General features: G+C 38.3%; 1 protein-coding gene across 4 annotated transcripts in view; it reads right to left on the bottom strand.

The window, feature by feature from the left end:
- The window catches only part of LOC131085359 (golgin subfamily B member 1-like), a 34,481-nt gene that overhangs the window by 5,830 nt on the left and 7,166 nt on the right, over nt 1-21,485 (bottom strand). For 2 of the 4 annotated variants that reach the window (XM_058027432.1, XM_058027433.1), the window contains exons 9-21: nt 21,267-21,380; nt 20,833-21,154; nt 20,378-20,487; nt 19,876-19,993; nt 19,694-19,785; nt 19,060-19,210; nt 15,484-15,593; nt 14,563-14,686; nt 13,585-13,715; nt 12,308-12,417; nt 11,865-12,033; nt 11,342-11,446; nt 356-11,074 (exon numbers count right to left, since the gene is read on the bottom strand). In XM_058027432.1, coding sequence (XP_057883415.1) covers nt 356-11,074; nt 11,342-11,446; nt 11,865-12,033; nt 12,308-12,417; nt 13,585-13,715; nt 14,563-14,686; nt 15,484-15,593; nt 19,060-19,210; nt 19,694-19,785; nt 19,876-19,993; nt 20,378-20,487; nt 20,833-21,154; nt 21,267-21,380 — 12,375 coding nt within the window. Of the gene's footprint in view, nt 1-238; nt 11,075-11,341; nt 11,447-11,864; nt 12,034-12,307; nt 12,418-13,584; nt 13,716-14,562; nt 14,687-15,483; nt 15,594-19,059; nt 19,211-19,693; nt 19,786-19,875; nt 19,994-20,377; nt 20,488-20,832; nt 21,155-21,266; nt 21,381-21,485 lie in introns of all 4 variants that reach the window. The other 2 variants (XM_058027430.1, XM_058027431.1) reach the window with 2 other exon arrangements.

Genomic DNA, 21,485 nt, shown 5'->3' with positions numbered 1-21,485 from the left:
TGAAGTTTGATTAGAACTAAAATTCTAATTATAGACGAAGGCTTTCCCTATTTGCTTTGTTTAACAGATTAATTACCTTAACTCCCAAAACTGTAAACACACCTTCTCTGGGCACACAGTGCTAGCTTAGCACTCACACAATCCACAAAGTTAAACTCCAGAATCCAACATGCCTCTGAGCATTTTCTGCACAAAGAATAAAATAAATCACAGAGCCATGTGGCTAATTACAACTTACCAAAGTTTCCCCATTGTTCTGAGGCACATCCAAACTATTTTTAACAGTGTTTTTCTCATTGATGCTGCTGCAATCAATGGGAAACGAAGCTGTGCCCTGGTGAGCTTCAGAAGTTACCTTCTGATGGCTGAGCTCCTGCAGCAATTTGTCTCGGTCATCCTGGAGACTGGCCATGGCCTTGGCAAACGCTTCCATCTGCTGGGCATAACTCCCACACTCGGCTGAGAGCCTGCTCACCTCCAGCTCCCGAGTGACCAAAGTCCTGCAGACACTTCCAAAGTCGTCAGCCACCCGGGCAAGGCTAACCTGGCCTGCAGCATCAGGGACATCTCCATGCACCAGAGAGTTTTCTTTGAGGATACTAATGAGATGGGATTTAAATCCCTCCAATTCAGCTGCAAGTTCATCTCCTTTTTTTCTTTCTGTCTTGAGCTCAGAGGTGTATTTGCTCTGAAGAACTCTGAAGTCCTCTATGATTCGATCTCTGTCATTCTGCAGAGCACTCATTGCCTTCCCAAAGGCCTCATTTTGGGATCTCAACTCCCTGTTTTGAGACTGAACTTCAAGCAGCATCTTCTCTGCAGAAGCATCAGGTTTATCTCCATCCTCAAGTGTCAAAAGAGTCCCACTGTATTCCTCATCTGCATTTCTGCCTCTGGATTTCTGGAGCTCCTGAACCTTTTTCTGAAGCTGTCCTCCATGCTGCCCATTGGATTCTTTTTTCTGAATACTCTCACTACTTAGCAGCTTCTCTCCAGACTCCGAAACAAGTTTCTCTTTGTTTAGTGATGCAATTAGAGATTCTAAATCATTTACTTTAGATGCCAATTTTTTATTCTCTTGTTCCAAAGTCACAGCAGCCTCCTTCTGCAGTTCAGTGGAAAGCTGCAGCTCTTTTATTTGTTTTTGAAGATCATATTTTTCATGCTCAAGGCTTTTAATACACTCCAGTTTCTGCTTAAGTAAGTCCTTCAGCTGATGGTCTTTCAGAGATAGAACCTGGTTTAGATCTTCCCTGTATTTTATCAGCTGTGCACTCAGCATTGCATTTTCAGAATGTAGATCATCAATCCGATTGAGGAGGACCCTTAACTCCTGTTTCAAAGAATTAGTCTCACTTGCATTGCCAAGCAGGAGACTGTCCCTCTGGTTTAAGACATCCTGGTGAAGATGTTCCAGCTCCTTGTATCTGGCAAAAAGATCATCCCTGTCATTCTGGAGAGATGACATGGATTTTTTAAAGGCATCTATTTCACTGGCAATCACAGCCTTCTCCTGACCTGCTTTTTCTGCTTTCACCTGGAGATTTCTCAGCTCGTTTTCCAGCCTCTGACAGGACTCCTCAGCTTGTTGTTTCTCCATCTGCAGAGACCCTACCTGAAGTTCATACTCTTTGATCTGATTCCTATGTTGAGTCTGTACCTGAATCAGATAGTCTGAAATTTCATCTCCTTTTGAAGAAATGAGTAAGGAAATTTCTTTGTCTTTATTATTTAGCATGACCTTCATTTGCTCAGAAATGGTGATCTGCTTTTGCAATTCAGCATTCATTTTTTCCTTCTCTGCTAGAAGCTCTTGCAATTCTTGCTCCTGTCTCGTAAAATTACTTTCCAGAGCTTTTATCTCTCTTCCTGCACTCTTACTATTCTCTATGAGATGATTTAGAGAATTATTTTCTTTCAGGAGTGCTTGCAAAGCTTCTTCTTTGGACTGAAGAACACTCTCCAGCTCTTGCTGTCTGTTAAAAAAGAAGGTATTTTCTTCCTTTATCCTGCAGAGCTCTTCATAGCGCTGCATATCAACAGATTTTTGCCTCAAGTACAGTTCATCCTTTGTTTCCTCTACCACAGAGTATTTGATATTTAGTTCTTGAATCTGAGTCATTTTATCTTTCAATTCATCTTGCAAGGCTGCTATTCTTTTGTTACTGTCTTCCAGCTGTTTCTCCTTGTTTTGGATGGCCTCTTTGAACTGCATTTCCCAGGTTTTCATCTCGGTGATGACCCTGTCCCTGTCATCCTGGAGGGAGGACATGCACTTTGTGAAAGCAGCCAGGCGTGCCAGAGCTGCGTTCAGCTCTGCCTGCAGCTGCTTGTTCTGAGAGTCCTTGGTGCTGACCTCCTCCTGCAATCCCTGGACCTCACCCATCACCCGATCCTTTTCTCTCTGGAGTGCACTGTGTCTTTCCTCCAGGCTCGAAATTTCACTTTTGTGAAGCAATTTCAGCTGCTGGAGATGAAATTCCAATTCTCTCTCGTATCCTCTCTTTTGAAGCTGCAGTTCATCTCCCTTCTTCTGAAGTTCTTTCCTCCAGTTTAGATTCTCATCTTTAAGCCTGTCCACTTCCCTTTTTGATTGATCCAACAGGTTCACCTGTGCAGTAAGCTTCCCCTTGAGATGAAGTATTTCATCATTTGATTCTGCCAGCTTTTCTGATGCATTACTTAAGTCCTTTTCAAATTTTTCATTTTTTGACTGTGACAATTTCACAGATCTTTCCAAATCCAGGATCAGCTCCTGGAACTTTATAGAATCCTTTTGCAATTGGTTGATCTCTTGCTGTTTCTCCTTTAAGAGTTCTTGCAATTCTTTTGTTTTGTTTTTAGTCCCATTATTATCCCTCTGAGCACTTTTCACCTTTTCCTCAAATATCTTTACAAGATGGAGCTGCTGCTCTTCCTTTTCTCTAACAGCATTTGATTTTTCTGCCTTTAACTCTTCCAGCTGCTGTAACAGCAAGTTATTCTGTACCTGTGCTGATTTCATCCTATCAGTAAGATGATCAACTTTTTTTACATGATTAAGCAATTCTGTCTCAAGAAATTCTCTCTCACTCTTTACTTTGTAAGAACTTTCTTGTACATTTTCTAATTCTTCCTGTAACAGGCATTTGTCATCCTCTAAAATCTTAACTTTTTCATTTAGACTAACAATTTCTTGTGTTAGACTTTTAAATTCTGTGTCCAGCTTTGTTAGACAATGAGTTTTGTGGAGCAAAGATTTCTCAGTTTCTTGTGCTTTTTCTGAAATTAATTCTCTTTCTTGTTCTAGGACCAGCACAGCTTGTTCTTTTTCAGAGAGTTTATTCTTTAACACATTAATGTCCTTTAACAGTGATTCTTTCTCACATAATGCATCACTGATTTTGGATTGCGTATCATTTTGGTACACTTCCATTTGAACCTGTAGCTCTCCCAGTGCAGCTTTGGTTACAGTGATGTTATTATGAAGGACATCATTCTCATTCTGAATTTTCTCTAAAGCCTGCTTTAGGTTTTCAGAGGTTTGTTTCAGCTGCTCATTCTCCTCCATCAGCTGATGGTTCTGCTCAGTGAGCTCACACAGACGATCCTGGTGTTCCTGCATCCTGGCCTCCTGCTCACGGATCTGCCTTTCTGCTTTGCTCTGTAACTCCTCCACCTCCATTTTCTTGGATTCACTGAGTTGTTTCAGCTGGTTCTTAACAACTTCATTTTCATCAAAGAGATTTTTTAAATGCTTCTGCAGAGCCTCCTTTTCAGACTCTCCTTCCCTGAGTCTTTGAACAGCCTCTTGCTTCTCTTTCCTACTGACATCAATGACTTGCCTCATATCTGCCACTTTACTACTGATGTTCTCATACGCCTGAAGAAGCGATTCATACTCCTGCTTTAATTCACTGTGTTTAGCCTTCCATCCTGTCAATTCAACTGTCTGAGAATCTTTTAAGGTATTTAATTGGAAAGAAAAGGCCTCTTTTTCCTGAACTATGGACTCCATGGTGGATTTCAGACTTTCACACGCTGCAGTGAGGTTTTCATTTTCGGTCAGCAGCCTCGCATTTTCCGAAGCAAGGCTCTCCTCTCCGGACAACGGAGCCACAGCACTTGAACTCTGCTTTTCTCTGCCAAGCTCTAACAAGTGCTCCAGCATTCCTGTCTTGTTCATTAGTTCTTCTCTTTCCAACATCAGCTGATCAATCTGCTCCTTTAGAGATTTATTTTCTCTCAGGGCTTCTTTACGTGATATTAAAGCTGCCTGTAATTTCCTTTGGAGGCGTTCTCTGGATCTATCTTCTGTTACAGCTCTTTGCTCTTGGGCCTTGGAATCATTTAAATCTGCAGGTTTTGCCAGTGGCTCTTCCACTGTTTGCATTTGTTTCTGGATTTCACATTCTGTTGCTTCTCTCAGTTTAGTTTTCCCAGAGTAATCGGCCTCTGATAGTTGAAGAGTGGTGACTTTTCTTTCCAAATTCTCTTGAAGGGAATTACTTTCTGAACCAACCTCTCCCAATTCCTTTTCAGTCACATTTCCTTCCTTAAGCTCTTTGCCCAACACCACAGGTTTACTCATCTCAGCTTTCTCACACAGCATCGATAGCTCTGCCACAAGATTTTTGTTTTCTTCACTGAAATGTTCTACCTCCTTTTTCATCTTAATTAGTTCCAAATTGGACTTTTCCAAAGAGCTGAGAAGTTCCTCTTTTTCACTCTTGAGGTCTTCAAAGGCTGTTTTGTAATGGTGGGCTTCTTCCTGGCCCTCTTTTATGGCTTTGTTTAATAATTCTTTTTCCAGACCAAGTTTCTCTTTTAAATCCGTAAGTGAACATCTCAGTGCTTCTATTTCCTCATTTTTTCCTGCAACCTCCTGCTTAGCTTCAATTCGTGACCTCTGCAGTTCCTCCCGGCTCATCCTGTAATCCTCTTCACTTTTTTTAATAAGTGCTTTTTTCTCATCATTCACATGTTCAAGCACTGCCTTGAGCTCTACAGTTTCAGTCTGATGTGCTTTCAGCTTTTTCTGAAGATGCTTTATGTCCTCCAACAAGCTGCCCTGACATTGCTCCTCCTGTCTCAAAGGCTTTAAACTGTTTGTTTCTTCTTTATCATCACCGAATTCAACCAGTATTTTTCTCAACTCTTTCCTTAACATCTCTGTTTCCTCCTGAAGTTTTGCATAATCACTTCTTAGTTCTTCTAGCTCAATGGTTTCACTTGGCACCAAAGTGACTGTGTTTTCTGACCCTTTCAAGGATGCAACGTGAACCTTGTTTCTTGGTTTGTCTGATTCCAGACTCCTTGGGTCAGCTTGCTCTTCTCCCAGCAGTGCCTTGGATGGAACCAGCTTCTTCCATTCTAACTGGTTAAAGCCCAGCTCTTTACTTTTTGTTTGGAGAACTTCCCAGAGTGCTTTATGCTCTCGTCTGAGCTGCTCAAGGTGGGTTTTTTGATCATCAAAATCTGCTGCCAGTTTCATGTGCTCCTCCTTTTCTTGCTGGAATTTTTTCATATCTTCTTTCACGAACAAAAGCTCCCTCTGTAAAGCTTCTTTTTCTTTTTGTAATTGATTCATGGCATTAACGTCATTGTTGGGGTTCAGACACTCATTGCCAGCTCCAACACCTGAACAAGGCTCTTCTAAACCAGAATCTTTCAACATTTCTTCCTTCTTTTTAAGTTCAGACTTCACCTCTTCAAGAGTCAAGAGCAACTGAGAACGTTCCTCTTGATATGCCCTTGCTCTTTCATCAAGCATGGATTGCAGATGAGCAAGCATAGAGTCCTTCTCCCCTAAAGATTTTAGGTTCTGCTCACAAACATTTTGTTTTTCAGCTATGACATCATTCAGTTCTGCAATATTGTGCTGAAGTTCCTCTAAATAGGATGCTCTTGAAGATAAGGTTTTGGTCAGATCACTTATCTTGGCATCTTTTTCTACAAGTTGCTGTTTCAAAGTTTCAAGATGAGACTCAAAATCATTATTTTGTCCTTCAATTAGTTTCAGTTTGTCTGTTAACTCATTAACTTGCTTCAACATGTCCTCTGCTTTCTTCTGCTCTTTTTCTATTTCTTCCTGTCCGCTCTTTTCTAATTTCCCAACTTTTTGCATCAGATCTCTTCTTACTATCAATGCTGCTTGAAGCTTCTTTTTCAGATTCTCTTTTTCCTTTCCCATTTTCTCAAGATTACACTTCATCTCCTCTTTTTCATTCATTAAATCTTTTACCTCAGCTTCTCTACTGCTTAACATAACCTGGTTATGTTCCAGTTCTTTCTTACAATCTCCAAGTTCCTGCAATACTCGGTTTAGCTCTGCCACTGAACTATTATGAACAGCTTCAAGGTCTTCAAGTTTGGCATTTAACATACTCCTCTCTTCAGAAAAATTCAGCATTTCATTAGACAATGATTCCATGACCTGGGTAACAGAAGAGTCTTTTTCTTTCATTTGCTGACTTAAACCAGAAATTAAATCCTTCTGCTGATTGACCTGGGATGTTAAGTTTTTGATGAGGTGATCTTTTTCCCCCATTTCTTCAAGGAGATTTGCTACTTTTTTACCTTCAACCTGCAGCTTTTCTTGACTAGCTCTTACCATTTCTTCTGATTTATTCATCTTGTCCTGAAGAAATTCCACCTGCTTATTTATTTGTGCCAAAGACTCCTCCCTTTCTTTCAGGAGACACTCTTGTTTGCCTACTGTCTCCTTGAGTGAGACCATTTCTTTTGACAGACATTCCATTTCAGACATGTATTTGCCTTTCATCTTTTCCATGTCACTCTGCAGCACCTCCTTCTGCTTCTCAAGCAACTCCATACTTCTTAATTCATCTTTCATGCTGTCTATTTCTTTCTGTTTTTCTAGAAGTGCCAGTTGCAAACTTTCTCCTTCTGCTTCTTTGCTCAGAATAGCAGTTACCAGAGTGGAGAATTTTTCCAACTGAGTTTTACTATCGGTTGGCTGCAGTTCAGAATCTGACATTTGTGCCTTCTCTTCTTTACTTAAAAGCCTACTACTAAGTAATGGAGATAAGCTTTGAGTTAATTGCTCTTTTATACGATCCAGCTCTTGCTGCAAAGACTGGATTTTGCTATCTTTTGATTTCATTTCACTTTCTAAACTGCTCAATTGCTCAGTAAGATCATTATTTTGTGAATTTGCCCTGTCAAGTTCTGTCACCCACTTGTTTTCTGACTCAAGCAGACTTAGTTCTAGAGTTTGACATTTAAGTTCTAAATTAGAAAGTTCTTCACCCTTCACACTAACCTGCATCTGTAACTTCTCTTTTTCAGTCTTCATCTGGAGTTTGACAGCATCTATCTGCATCCTTGAATAATTTTCACTGGTTTCTAGTTTTTCATGGATTTCCCGGAGTTCTTCCAATTTCTTTTGCAAATCAGTCTGAGATGCAGTAAGATGTGTGTTTTCAGCCATCAGTTTACCAACATCATCTTGCAACAGTGTTTTTTCTTTCTCTAAAGACTCCACTTGACACTGCAGACTATTTATTAAAAGTGTGTTATCATGGCAGTCTTGAGATGATTTGGAATTTAAGTTGTTGAACTCCAACTTCAAACATTCCAATTTCTCAGCCTGTTCAGCGCACGTCACACGCAGAGATTCCACAGCCAAGTCTTTCTGCTGGAGTTCTTGTTCCCGGGTATTTATTTGGTCTAGTGCTTTTTGGTGCTCATTTTTAAGAGAGTCGAGCTCAACAGTCAAAGAATCAATTTTTTTCTGATGATTATCAAGCTTCATGTTCTTTTCCTGAAATTCCTCACTGAGGTTTTTCATGGCTGTTCCACTTTCTTCTAATTTGGATCTGAGAACATCAATCTCACTAGAGAGAGCATTAACATTGCTCTCTGCCAACTGTACACTGGCATCTTTTTCCTTTAAGGAATTAAGCAGTCCAGCAATAACTTCATCTTTGTGCTCAAGAGCAACGTTCAACTCTGTTCTCAGGTGGTACTGTGCTGCAATTTCCTCCTGAAGAGATAAAAAGGCATTTTCTTTCTCATGGACTAGCTCTTTAGAGTTTTGTAGTTCTTGTGTAAGTTCATGGACCTGACTTTGGAGTTGAGAAATTAAATGCGTCTTCTCTTCATCTTTTTTTGCTTTCTCCGTCAGAGTTTCGAGGAGACTTTTGTTTTCTGTAAGAGATGATTCCTTTTCTGATAAGGACTGGTCCATCTCAATTATTACATTCTTCTGATGCTCTATTTCTTTTTGGAAATTATCTTTCATTTCCTGCAGCTCCACCATCTGTTTCTTTAAGACACCATACTCAGCCTCTTTCTCTTGAAGCTGCATCTTTAAATTCTCACTGAATGATGAAATACTGTTGATGGCTGATTCTTTTTCTGAAACAAGTACTTTTAGCTGTTCTGCTTCAGAGGCTAAAAGCTGTAACTGCTTCTCCTGCACAACACAAGAATCCCGTAGGGCAGAAAGCTGTGCTTCTAAACCAAGGCATTCATCCACCTTTTCTTTCAAAGATGCATCTTTCTTTGCAACTGAGTCATTCAACTGGGATGCTTGTTCTGTCATGTTTTTAAGCTGACTTTGAAGGTTAGAAATAACCTCCATATTCTCAGACAGTTGAACCCTAAGTACATCAGACTCTTCAGATTTATCTTTTAATAACTTAAATTCTTGGGCTTGCCTCTTAAATTCATTTTCTTTTGCCTGCATTGTGTGTCTGAGCTCCTCAGCTTCAAAGTTCAGGGTTTGTATTTGGTGCTGGAGATCTGCAATGAATTCCACGTATCGCTCTTCTCCTGCCACTTTATCTTTCATTTCCTTAATCAAAGCCTCCTTTTCAGAAAGGAGACTTTCTTTTTCCTCAAAGGTAATTTTTAAGTTTTCTTTCTCCATCACCAGGCTGTCAATTTGGTCCTTCAAATCTAAAATACTATGACTTTGTTGGGACAGGTGTGCAGATAAAGCAGCTACTTCCTCTGACTTTTTGTTTACTGTAACACTAATTGTCTCTATGTCTGCTTTCAATTTTTTATTTTCTAGAGCTGATGTTTCTGCTTGGTGCCTTGCTGAAGCAACTTCAGACTGGAGACATTTACATTCATGTGACTTCTCATTCAATAACCTTGAAAAGTCCTCCTTTTCATGCCTAAGCACCTCCATTTCTCTGCTTAATAGTTGTAGCTGATTATTTAACGCTGTATTTTCTTCTATTTTTTCAAATATTTGCCTCTGAAACTTCTCAAGTTCTGAACCCTGACTTTTCACAGCCAGGTCTCTTTCCTCTACCAACTGAGTTAATTTAATCCTTTCATCTTTAAGATTTTTTATTTCATCCTGCAATTCTACAACACAAAGCTTACTCTCCTCCATTTCCTTATGCAATGAATCATTTTGAAGATTTTTCTCTTCTAGAGACTTGTTTGCAGTTTCAAAATCCAAAGTTATGCTTTGAATTTGTTCCTGCAGGAGCAAATTCTTTTCCTTGCTATGGCTGAGCTCCTGGATTAGACCACTGCATTCAGATAATTTATTATTTAACATTTCTTCTTTTTTTATTTCTTCATCTCTAACCTCCTTCAGCTGAATGAGCAGTGATTGCACTTGTTCATGCAACTGTTGGGTCTGTTCCTTGCTTTCAGACAACTGCTCAGCCAGCACATTACATTCCTTTGTTTTCTCCCCCAGCTGTTCTGCAACTGAACTTTCCTTTTGCTTGGCAACTACTGACAGTTGTTCAATCTCTTTTGCCAGAGCGTTTTTATCACAATTTAGTACTGAAAGAGTTTTTTCGTACTCAGCAGTGCTAACAGATAACTTGTTCTCCAATTCTGTCACAGCCTGGATTTTCTTTAACAACTCACACTCTTTTACATCCAGGAGTTTGGACAAATTCTCATTTTCTCTGATTAGCTGTTCCTTTTCATTTTCCATTGTACCTATACTTTTTTTCAGATATTCATTTGCTTTTATTTGCTCCGCCAATTTTTCTTGTTTCCCTTCAAGATCTGCCTGCAATTGGTTATCAGCTGAAGCTCTCTCCTGTGTCTCTATCTCCCATTTTTTAATTTGTTTATGCATTTCATTTAATTGGTCATTAAGTTCTTGGCAACACGTCTCTTTGGCTTTCAGATCCTCAATTAATTTAAGTTTAGTCTCTTCATTCTGTTTCTCCAAAGCCCCAAGTTTCTGCTCTAATGAAACAATGAGCTCTTGTTTCTCTTGCAACTCTTTTTCAGCTGTTTCCTTATGATCAGTATGTTCTGTGAGCTTTCTGGATAATTCAGCCAACTCTTCATCTTTTCTAGTATTTTCCAAAACCAGTTTGTTGTATGAATCTTTAATTGACTTTAATTCATTTTCCAATGTCTGTGCCTTGCTTTCTTTCTCTTTAAGCAAACAGTTCCATTTTTCCTTCAAAGCATTGTTTTCCTCAAGCTGAGATTTCAAATGTTCCATTTCTTTTCTTTGTTTATCCTCTGTTTCTTGCAGCTTTTCAGATGATTTAGTAATTTGCTCTTTCAGCAGAGCAATTTGTGACTCGCACTCCGTGATCTTGTTATGGTACGCAACATTGCTGGCCTTGATTTCGGAGCGGAGATCCTTAATTGTCACACTGTTCTCAGTGCCCTGCCTGATTAACTCCTCGTTTTCTTTGGTTTTAGCTTCATTCTCAGCTCTAGCTCTCTCCAGCTCCATTCTCATGGCCTCACTCTGCTCAGAAAGGGCAGACATCTTCACGCTGGCATCTCTCACATCAGCTGTCTGCACTTCCTTCAGCAAATGCATTTCCCTTTCAGCCTTTGATAAAGCCTCTTCCAAACCTCGCATCTCCTCCTCTTTGCATTGCACTTGATGCTTCAGGATCATAACCTGCTCAGAATATTCTGTCATGTTCAGAGACAGGACAGACATCTCCTTGTCTTTTTCTGTCAGTGCTTCTTTCAGATTATCAATTTCTCTTTCACGTTTCTGCAGATCTTGAATGAGTTGAGACCTCTCCTCCAAATGGCTTGAATTCAACTTGTCAAGCTCTTCATTTGTCTGGTCCAGGTCCAGCTGCATGGACTCCACCACGCTGTCTTGTTTCAACGTCTAAACAGCAAGAAAATAATGTTACAAGAATGCTCCAAAGACCTTTTAAAGGGAGAAGCTACACCCCACACGTAGGACAAGCGTTTGAGGCAATCAGCCTGTACCCAATGTAAAGTCACAAGATGTTCTTCTTTAGATTGTTTTAGCAAACAGAAAGCTCAGTGTATGAAATTTAAAGCAGCTCATGCTGTCACTTTTGCTGACACTTAAATGGGCCATGAAAAATGAACACAGAATTTCTTCTCTTATATTATTGTTATAAATTACCTTTTCTTTCAGTGTAGCGACTCTTTCCGTGAGATCACTGATGGCTGTTTTCTGCTCAACGTTCTCCACTTCATACAGACTGCATTTCTTTAAGGCTTCATTCAGCTTAGCATTAAAAGTAATAGTTCGTGTGATAGAAATACATAGAATTCTATTAAAATTGTGATGTTACCAGTTATAGTATTGAGTTTACACAACAGTGAAGTTTATACTTTTAAATTCATAACCAAAAACTTATCACCCCACTAAAATGTAAATATTTTCATGCAAAGCTGTGTTGGGTCTAAGAAATCCTTACACCAAACTTTAAGAATGAACAAAATTAAATTACTTAACTTACTTAATTGTACTTACTTACAAAATTAAATTACTTAAACTTAACTAAATGAACAAAACTGTAAAGACAAAGTACAAACTTTCAGACTGGGAAAAAAACAATAATTCTGTTGGGACACAAATCGAAAGTTATGGTTAAAGCTCATCAGTTCTAATAAGTGAAATAGTAACTATAATTTTAGCTTACTTTTTGCTCAACATGCACAAACTTCTCCCCAAGCTCTTTGTTCAGAATATCCTTTTCTTGAAGCTGTTTCCTCAAAGTTTCAACTTGTTCCAGCTTTTCTGTTGTGCTTGCCAGTTTTTGTTCTCTTTCTCCAAGTGAATTTTCAAGGAAACTATTTCTGTCACTCAATCTGAAAAGAAAATACATATTTAGACATGTTGAAAACAAAGCTTGCATTAAGTTTTCTAAGCTTACTAACCTCAAACTAAGAGAACCATTATTTTTACACGGTCCACTTAAACTTTGAAGTACAAAAATAACACAACTGCAAATAGAAACATGAGCCAAGTAATTGTTTTTATGAGAAAAAAAGTGTTTTGAGAGACTATATGCCTAATCAGAATTTGAAGGTAAAAGCAGAGAAAGCCAGTGGTGTGTGGTGTTGTAAAGAACCTTGGTTTTACCCTTTAAGCTGCTCATTCAAGCCAGAGATCAGAATCTGATGCTTTTCCACATCTCGCATTTGTTGGTTGCGCAGTTGGGTGAGTTGAGTTTGCAAACGCTCATTTTCATTCTGCAAAAAAGCAATGATGAAGAGCATTATCACACCCAGAGAAGCATGAGAGAGCTTCACTTCACTTTGTTCACACAGCCTTTTGGAGGTTTCAAACACAGCACAAATCTCTCCTACTCTAGTCAGATCCACTGCACCAATTCAAAAATAAAACCACCAAAAGAAAAGAAAAAAAAATCGTACAACAGCAACCAACAACCAAAAGCAAAACACATCCAGAATCAACAGCAAGTATGACAAACGTGGCAAACTTGTCACCATTCATGAACAGAAGGTGGCATTTTGGAGGAGACAGAACACACCTGCACTGCCCTCAACAGCTGCCCTTCTTCCTCTACACCAAACGTTACCTGTATTGAAAGGCTTTGTTACAAGAGTCTCAATAATTAATGTAAGCTTGTCTCTCATCTTAAAACCAGTCATTCTTTTTTATACACGTGCAACTTAACAGATAAAGAACTATGAGTAATGCACCAAGAGTATGAGTACAACATCAGTTGTGTCACTTAAGTGAAAATATGGTTCCCAAATTACCACAGTAATTTGTCAGTCAGGCAATACTAAAAATAACTTTTCCTTTTAAAAGAACTCTACTGTTCTTTGTGGGGCCTTCAGTGAATGGTTTTAAAATATAACTGTCTAGATCATATCTGGAGTTTAGATTGCATGTGTATTTATTTATATAAAATTATGGATCATTTTTATATAAGCAGTTTCTTCTCTAAAAATGTGTACATATATATAAAAAATTAAATTTAAAAAATGTTAAAAATTTAATACACTCTTACAGAAAAGAAACTTAAGCGATATAAGGAGTGGGAAATTCAAACGAGTCACAACCAAATCTAATTGTGGACTTTCTGGCAAAGACTTCACAAAGAATTATGAAAACCATGTTGTCTTTTTACTAAGTTTCTAGAACAAATAAAGCTTAATCCTAATCATAATTCTCCACATGCTGAACAAAAGCAACAGGCTTCAGCCTCAAAGCATAATACAGGATGTGCAAACTCTCTGAGAACATAATTAATGAGTGTAAATTGGGTTTCAGCCATTTTTTGTCAGCTGCCAATTGATGGGTTTAGCTTACTGTAGGCTGTGATATAAAGAACATAAACTCAGAATGATTCTCTTGCATCATGAGAGTTACACAACTCCAAAGCTCACCTGGAGAGCCTCCATTCTACCTTGAAGCTGAAATCTGTCTTCCAAATCCTGACAACGCTCTTCCAGAAAAAGTATTTGTTCCTGCAGTTGGTTTCTTTCCAATTCCAGCTCTTCAACCACACTCCGTAAACCTACTCAGGTCAAAGAAGGAAAATTCTTTCAAGAGAAGTCCACCAAAATTCCCAAAGTCTAGAAATGGCTGCAGCTCTTTATTCAAAGTTCTCATCGGTGTTGGGCACAAACAAATCTCACCTATTTTCTAGTGGGAATGCCTGAGGCTCTACATCCCCAAAATTTAGATGGCAAAAGTACCCTTAACAGTTGGAAAACCAAAATAAGTTGCAGAGCTCATGAACTCAGAGGACCTAGCAGATAAATTCAAATATTGAGCCACCACTATTGTGGCTCAGCCAGTAGTGTGGCTCACGTTACATTAACCACAAGTTGATCAGGTGCTTGCAGGATCACACCTTAAGTAATGATTAATAAACTGGTCTGGACTGACAATTTGTAAGTGAGCCCATTCCATCTTAACAATAAGATGTATTTGCAATCTTTACCATTAATATAAAATCATCAGCATTAAAAACTGAGAATTGTATTTTTAAATTAAGCAGCAATGGAACGGAATTCTGGTTTGCAACATAACTGTGATATAAACTGGAAACACATTCACAGGAGCAACTCATAACTTAAAAGAAACACATGATCTTGCCACATGGGATATTTGATGGGCATCAAAGCTCATCCAACTCCAGTGCTCAGCCATATTGATGCTGTACTTGTGAGCCAGAACTAGGCAGTTCATCCAGCACGCACATGCTTGGAAACGAAAAGGAAGAAAACAAAAGCCAAAAAAATCCAACAAAGATTAGAATACACCACAAATGGGCTGTTAGCTGAATTTGAAAACAAAAATAGACACAAAATGCAGATGCTGTGTGCATGCTTTCATCAACTGTCTAGTCGCTATCACACCTGCATTGGGTGAAGGGTACTCTGGCCACCAACCTCCCATGTTTTCTCCTTCAGCTGAGTCAGTGCTATCCAAGGTGACATTCAGTTCTTGGAAGCATTGTTTGCCATCGAAGGGGAATTCTTCCTACACACAAAACATGAGAAGGAAGCTTAACTTAAAGAAGGAAGCAAGCAGGGGTAAGATAATTCAGCTACTAAAACCACAGTTTCAATCCAAAATCCCAAAACTCAGCACTGATTCGGGCACTTAAATGCAAGTATGTGGGATTGCTGTGAACTAGAGAGGCCTGCCCAGCTTCCAGATATTATTTCCAGAAAAGCCAAGTCTCCCACAGGTTCTTTAAGACACCTGCAAGCTTTTAAAATCACCCTTGGCTATCTGAGAAGCTAATGGAAAACAATGTTTGGATATCTTAATTAGTGCCCTGATTTCTGAAGTTGAGTCCTCTGAAGCATCAGTTAACTAATTATCTTCTTCCAACAGTCTGTTAATGGGACAATGACATCCTAATTCTTAAAAAAGTTACCATTTTTTCATGCAAGGTACACCACCACCTACCTAGAAGTCCACCTGAATGAAGTGGCACTAATTATTCAGTAAAGCTCCACCAGCAAAGAGATTTGTAAAGATTTTATAGAAGCTAAAAACAGCCTTAACATCTGAAGCATGCACATGGCTTCAGGCATGGGAATTACTCCAGAGAGAACTTTGTGATTTTTCAGTGGAAAGGAGTAAGAGGTGTGAAAATTTCTCATATTCTGGCTCTGACCATGATCATTAAATTTACCAATGTTTTCAGTTCCAACCTCTGTTCCTAAGCTCTTAATGTTTTAAAGACTAAAGCACCACATGAATAACAGTACTTTCCACAGTTTTGTTAACAGACAGGTAAAAATAAACTCACATCTCTTTGAACCTACCTGCAGCTTCCTGCTGGTCTGACTGCCTTTCCTTCTTGCCTGCTGCAGCCTGCCCACTCCTTGAACTGTGGCCAGTTCCTCCTCCAGCTCCTGCTGCCCTGAGACTATGGCTGGATCGGAGCAGCCAGGAAAGAACCAGTCATCCTCAATCAGTTTTGTGCCACAGGAAAGCATTTACATTTATATCAGACACTACTACATGAAAAGAGACCAGGGACAGGGTGAAGTCCCTACAAATGACTGACAGGAACAAGATTAAAGATTAAAATCCACTGTGTTCACCTTGTGATTTCCCTCCAACATTGCTATGCAGAACATAACAAAGTCTGAGTATCTCACTAAGAAGAAGCAAATCAAAGTCTAACTTCACTTCTTCATCAGCTCTAAAGGAAGACTTTATACAGAAGGGTGGAAAGGGTGAGGTTATACCATGCTAAGAAGGAAAGCCAATCAATTAAAATGCCAAATTACATCTCAATTCAATTTACCAGGTTCAAATATATCTAATTTGTATGATAAAAACAACAGCTTTTTCAGCTGATGACTTTTTAATCTCAACAATCACATCCATTTTTATAAAAACTTGAATTTTAGTACAAGCTCTAAAGCCAGATCATTTGAGGAAGTCACAAGCACATGTTATACTGGCATCAAACCATCTTATCATAAATTAGTAACATCATTCTTTTCAGGACAAATACAGATACAGAATCACTAGTAAATAAACACACTGAATAAACTGAGAATATGAAAGCTTAGGTATGCATCCTGTTCATTGTTAGAAATGATTTGTCATCTGAAGTGCATTCCCATCTGTTTTGTGATACAACAAAACACATTTGGGGTAAAGATTAGGAAACAACACATTCCATGCAAAGCAGACACAACAGCACAGCCAGGGAAAGGGAGGGCAAGTACAGGTGGCTCCATATTTTAATTGAAAGTTACATTAATTGGATAACTAGGAATTTGGCCTTTGGTTTAACCACATGAATCCACAGTTGTCCTCACAGCACACCAAACTCAGAGAATTTATGTCAATGCATCTGCAAGTTCAACACTAGGAATGATTTGGAGATTCAGCCCTACAAGAAATACCTTCCTTTCATTTGAGTTGGCCAAGGATTACTTAGACCACAGATTTCCTTAACTCACAAGTCTGTAACACCTGCTAGATCTAAACTCTTCCTGTAATATTCCAAAATTACACCCCTAATGTCTTGTCAGAAAAGATCAGTGGGGAAAAAAGCTAAAGAAGAACACAATAACCCCTTTCAAGTGGGATTGATAAATTGGATTATACTTCTGATTTCAATTAAACTTTGGCTTCTTACACTGTCAGTTCGTAAGTGTTTTAAACAACCTTGTGTATTTTCTAGATTTTACACTTTTTTTTATCATTCTACACACTTTTTCAAGGCTGTAAAATTAAATGCCAAATTTTGATCACAGGTCTTAAACCTCTGTTGACAGGAACTGCCAGTTAAAGGGTTCAAAGAATAAAATCTATTCCAGGTAAAAATTTAACCCCTCTTCTGACACTGTACTATAGGAACCCAACATATTTAGGCTCCTAAGTATCTGATGATGAAAAAAACAATGAAATTACAACTGTCACAAGAATAATGGAAGGAAAGAAACTGGAGCTTTAGAATGATTTAGCACACTCAGAAGTGATAAAACACTTCCAGTTAAACTGAGCATTGCTTTAAGAACAATTAGTAAGTAAATACATTTTCTAATGTTTTACAGCAGCTTAGGAAGCTTTTCATTTGCAATTATCTAAGATAAAAACCTGAAAAACTTCCCAGAACACCTTTTTTCAGATATGCACTGCATATAACAAATTATGATGTGTCTGTACTTCCCTGAGTCACTACTGATGCTACCTACATATTACTTACACATGGCTTAAAATATTGGCAGCTAATATTAATACATGCAAGTTCAGCAATTTATGGGATGGAACATTATTTTTTTTTTAATACTACTGAATTTCAGATAGTAGTAAGAACTAATTTGATTCTTACTTAGTCACAACCACTTGTGGCAAGCCAAGAAATTTGTCTCTAGATAAAACATAAATATGGAGTCAGCTGTTACTAGAGTGAAAAAATGAAGATGATTTCATTAATATAAAAGAAGAAAACAGGTAGTGCAAGGCAGGAGAAACTCGAGTTAAAACCCAGAAGTTGTTACACACATTGCTAAAATCCACAAACCATCAATGGCAAACCTTGCAAGGTACTATTGGCAATTTTCTCCACAAGAAGCAAGAGCAGGAGAAATCAGCAACAGCACATTGCAGGGAGCCATTGCTGCAGGAACCTGCATGCACAAAACTGATGGGAAACTGCTCTCCCTGGCTGCCCAGATCGCAGTGAGGGTAGGAGTGGAGGGGGAAGGGACGCTCAGGGCTCACCAGGTGGAACGGCAGGAAAAAAGGAACAGAAAGATCATGCTACTCCCAAGGGGAAAAAAATGCAAAATTAAACCTGGACTGAGGCAGAGGAAATTTCACAAGTGTTATTAATATTGCATGTGGCTCTGTGGCCAGCACAGATGTGCCAACAGGTAGATTTGATGGAGGGGTATTATTCCCTTTCAATAGCAAAGCATAAATCCTTCAAACAGAAGAGACGTGATCCTTAAAACATTTCTGTGCTTACACACTGAACTTTCAAATGGATCATGGAAATGAAAAACAATTCAGCTGCAGATTGAAAAGAGAAGGCTCAAATTAACTAACAGGATTAATTATGATGGGAGGTCCTGTGCATTAAAACCTGCCATTATTCCCCATGCTAGGGGGGACAAAAATGGCAATTTAGTTCAGATGGCATGGAAAGAGCAGTAAAAGCTATCTAAAATTTAACCAGACTTTCATAAGTTTTAATAGAAGCTACTTCAGTTTCTCATCAGCTGATTAATTAATAATTTAGCAAGCTCTAAAACCTGACATTACTTGAAATGCTATTTTCTGTAGGTAATTTTATATTTTTAACCACCTCCAAGCCACTGCCAGTGAGCATTACTCAGCTGGTCTATACAAGTGGCACCTACTAACAGATCACTAAATATCCTAAACAGAATTAATCAGAAGTTTCCTGAAGAGAAACTCCATGTCAGGCACATTTTGCTTAAGCACCACCTCCATTCCTCTAATTCAAACCAACACTATAGTCCCCCACACTTTCACCAGTTCTCTATGCAGGCAGCTTTAATATTTCAATGGGGAACTATTCATCATTGATAATTTTTTTTTATCATTTTTATAATTTATCATATGCACACAATAAGCCTGTCAAGCAGTCTTACAAAGCAGCAGCTCAAATGGCAAACAAACAGCACATCTACTTAATAAAAATTATATAAAACAAAATGAATATATGAAAAACAAAGTCGAGGGAACAGGAAAAAGCAGAAATTGCACATTTCAGCAATTTCACTAACTATACATATTTTATGACTACAGAAATGAGTCATGGTGGTGTGCTATCAATTTGTTCTGAAGCACAACAGACACACACAGATCTATAAAAACAGGATTGTTGGCCTGGAAATAAAATAATTCACCTTCTCTCTCCTCCTCAATCTGAGCCATTCTCAAGGCCATGGCAGATTTCTCTTCTCGGACTTGATCCCGGGACTCCTCTGACTCTGGGACAGTTTCCTGCCATTCCAAGAGATGACTCTGCAGTTCATCCACACTGCCTGACTCACTGGCCTAACAAGAGAAATTCTATATTAAAATAAATTTACCACACCTCTCTGCAAATGTAAATACGTTGTAAGTTGGCAAACCAACATAATTCATCATTTAACTTAAATAAAAATCTATGAAATTGGTAAACGCAGATTGTAGATATTGTAGACTATGTGAAAAACAAGTCCCATGAACTCATAAAGTATTAAAAATATTTTGTCTACAAAATAACAGCCACACTTCGATGACTCACATTAAACATAACTAAATGAACAGCAAACTGCTTGGAAAAATGTAATTTAAAGTGTGTGCAAAGTAGGTAGAAAAGAAATCAATCTTTTTGAGTAATTCAAAACCTGTCATCGTGTTCTCCAACTGAACAGCCATTGACAATTCCATCTATCAATAAATTAATTCTCAGCTCCAAAATCCAGCTGACACACTTTTCAAAATCTAATTAGCACCATTCATCAATAACTCATGCAAATCAATTTTCAAATCAACCTGTGAAGCTGCTCTCTTTGTAACTTGGTCAAGATCAGCCTGCAGCTTCCTCTGCTGCTCTTCATAGAGCTCGAGCTTTTTCAGCAGTTCTTCTACAAAAACAACAAATTTGGTTAATGAGGACACAAATAATTTATTTTTGTTTCTTTACTTTGGATCATCTGCAAAAGATTTTCTGTTACCATTCTGAGTTCCAATCTCATGCAATGACTGAAGTTTTGACTGTAGTTCTTCATTTTCAACTTCTAATTCTGACACACGATTGGTTAAGGCAGATACATCATTGTTTTTTGAGGAAAACTGAAAGAAAACACAATTATGGGGGTTTAAAACACAGCAAATCACAGCAAAGTCCTTTTTTTTTCATATTCTTTAGTAGTATGTAGAATAGTTGTTTTTCTAATATTTAAAGTGCAATACAGCAGCTCTCTCTAACAAATTTACTCCTGAATGCTGGTAACACAATTTGTACTTTTTTTTATTTAAACTACATCTTGTATCAACACTTTATGTCCATTCCATTTTCATACCTTAATTCAGGTTTGAATAAAATTAAAAATAATTTACCTTACAGTAAACTATCTTAATATTCTATTCATGCCACAGTGCACTTTCTCCCAATCAAAACTCCAAGCACATTAGTTGGAGAAAGACATAGAGCCTTAAACACAAAGCTACACATACATTTTTCAGTTCATCCTCCAGCTGTTTGATCCTTGATTTAGACCAAGCCTTCATTTTCAAAAACTTGGCTTCAGATTTGCTGGCCTCTTCTGTTTTCAATTTCACTTGGACTAAGAAACAAGAAGCAGGAATTACTTTAAACTGTAGACAGATTATTAATACAAACCTTGTGTGTAATTCCTTTAGCAACTGGAAGTTACACACACAAGACAACAGCATTTACAGAAAAACATAAGCCTTGGACACAGTGACAAATTTACAGCTTGTGATTATCTTGGTAATCCTCTAACCCTCATTACTATAGTACTTGATCCCTTTAATTACTGTGGCAATAACATTCCATCAAGTTTCATGTAGTTCTAATTGCAGTAAGTATGAAATTGGCTCAAAAGACATTGAAGTCTGGGGCAAAGAAACCTTTAATACTGTCAGTGACAACTGTTTAAATAGGATACCTTCCAATTCTTCCATCTTCTCTTTGGTTATAGATTCCAGATCTTTGACTTCTTTGGAGTTACTCAGTCCACCACCACTCAACTCTGCCACTTGTTTCTGAAGCTGAACCAGGGCCTGGTCCTTCTCTTGCAGCTCAGTTTCATGTTTCTCTTGAATTTCATGCAGTTCAGCATTGTATTTCGCCTTAACTTTTGTCATTTCAAGCTCATGTTTCTCCATCATGTCTTTTAATTGGGCTCTCATTACATGTTTCTCAGCATCCAGTTTAGACTGGAGGTTTTCTTTTTCAGACAGAAGACGTTTCAGGTTTTCATTGTTCTCCTGTTAAAAGAAAAAAAAACCGCACAAAAAAACATTTATCATTTCAATGCAAAGTATTTTTCCTACCATTGTCAAACATTATACCTGTACTCCTACTTATGGCACTTCTTACTTTCAATTGCTGGTCCTTGGCATCCAGCTCCTTTTGCAAGACATCAATCACCTGTGTCCTTCCCAGCATGACTTCTTCCTTTTCATGGAGCTTCTGTTTCAAAGCCTTTAGCAGCTACCAAAAATAAAAAGTTAAATAATCCAGCAATCTATAAAAGACTTATTTTTATTCTCCCAACCAGACACTTGAACTGTGTCACAGAGTTTAGTAATTACATGA

The sequence above is a fragment of the Melospiza georgiana genome, chromosome 6 (assembly GCF_028018845.1).
Source record: "Melospiza georgiana isolate bMelGeo1 chromosome 6, bMelGeo1.pri, whole genome shotgun sequence".
NCBI classification, from domain to species: Eukaryota; Metazoa; Chordata; class Aves; order Passeriformes; family Passerellidae; genus Melospiza; species Melospiza georgiana.
Note: the sequence above shows the minus strand (reverse complement) of the source record. Positions and strands in the feature narration are given on the sequence as shown.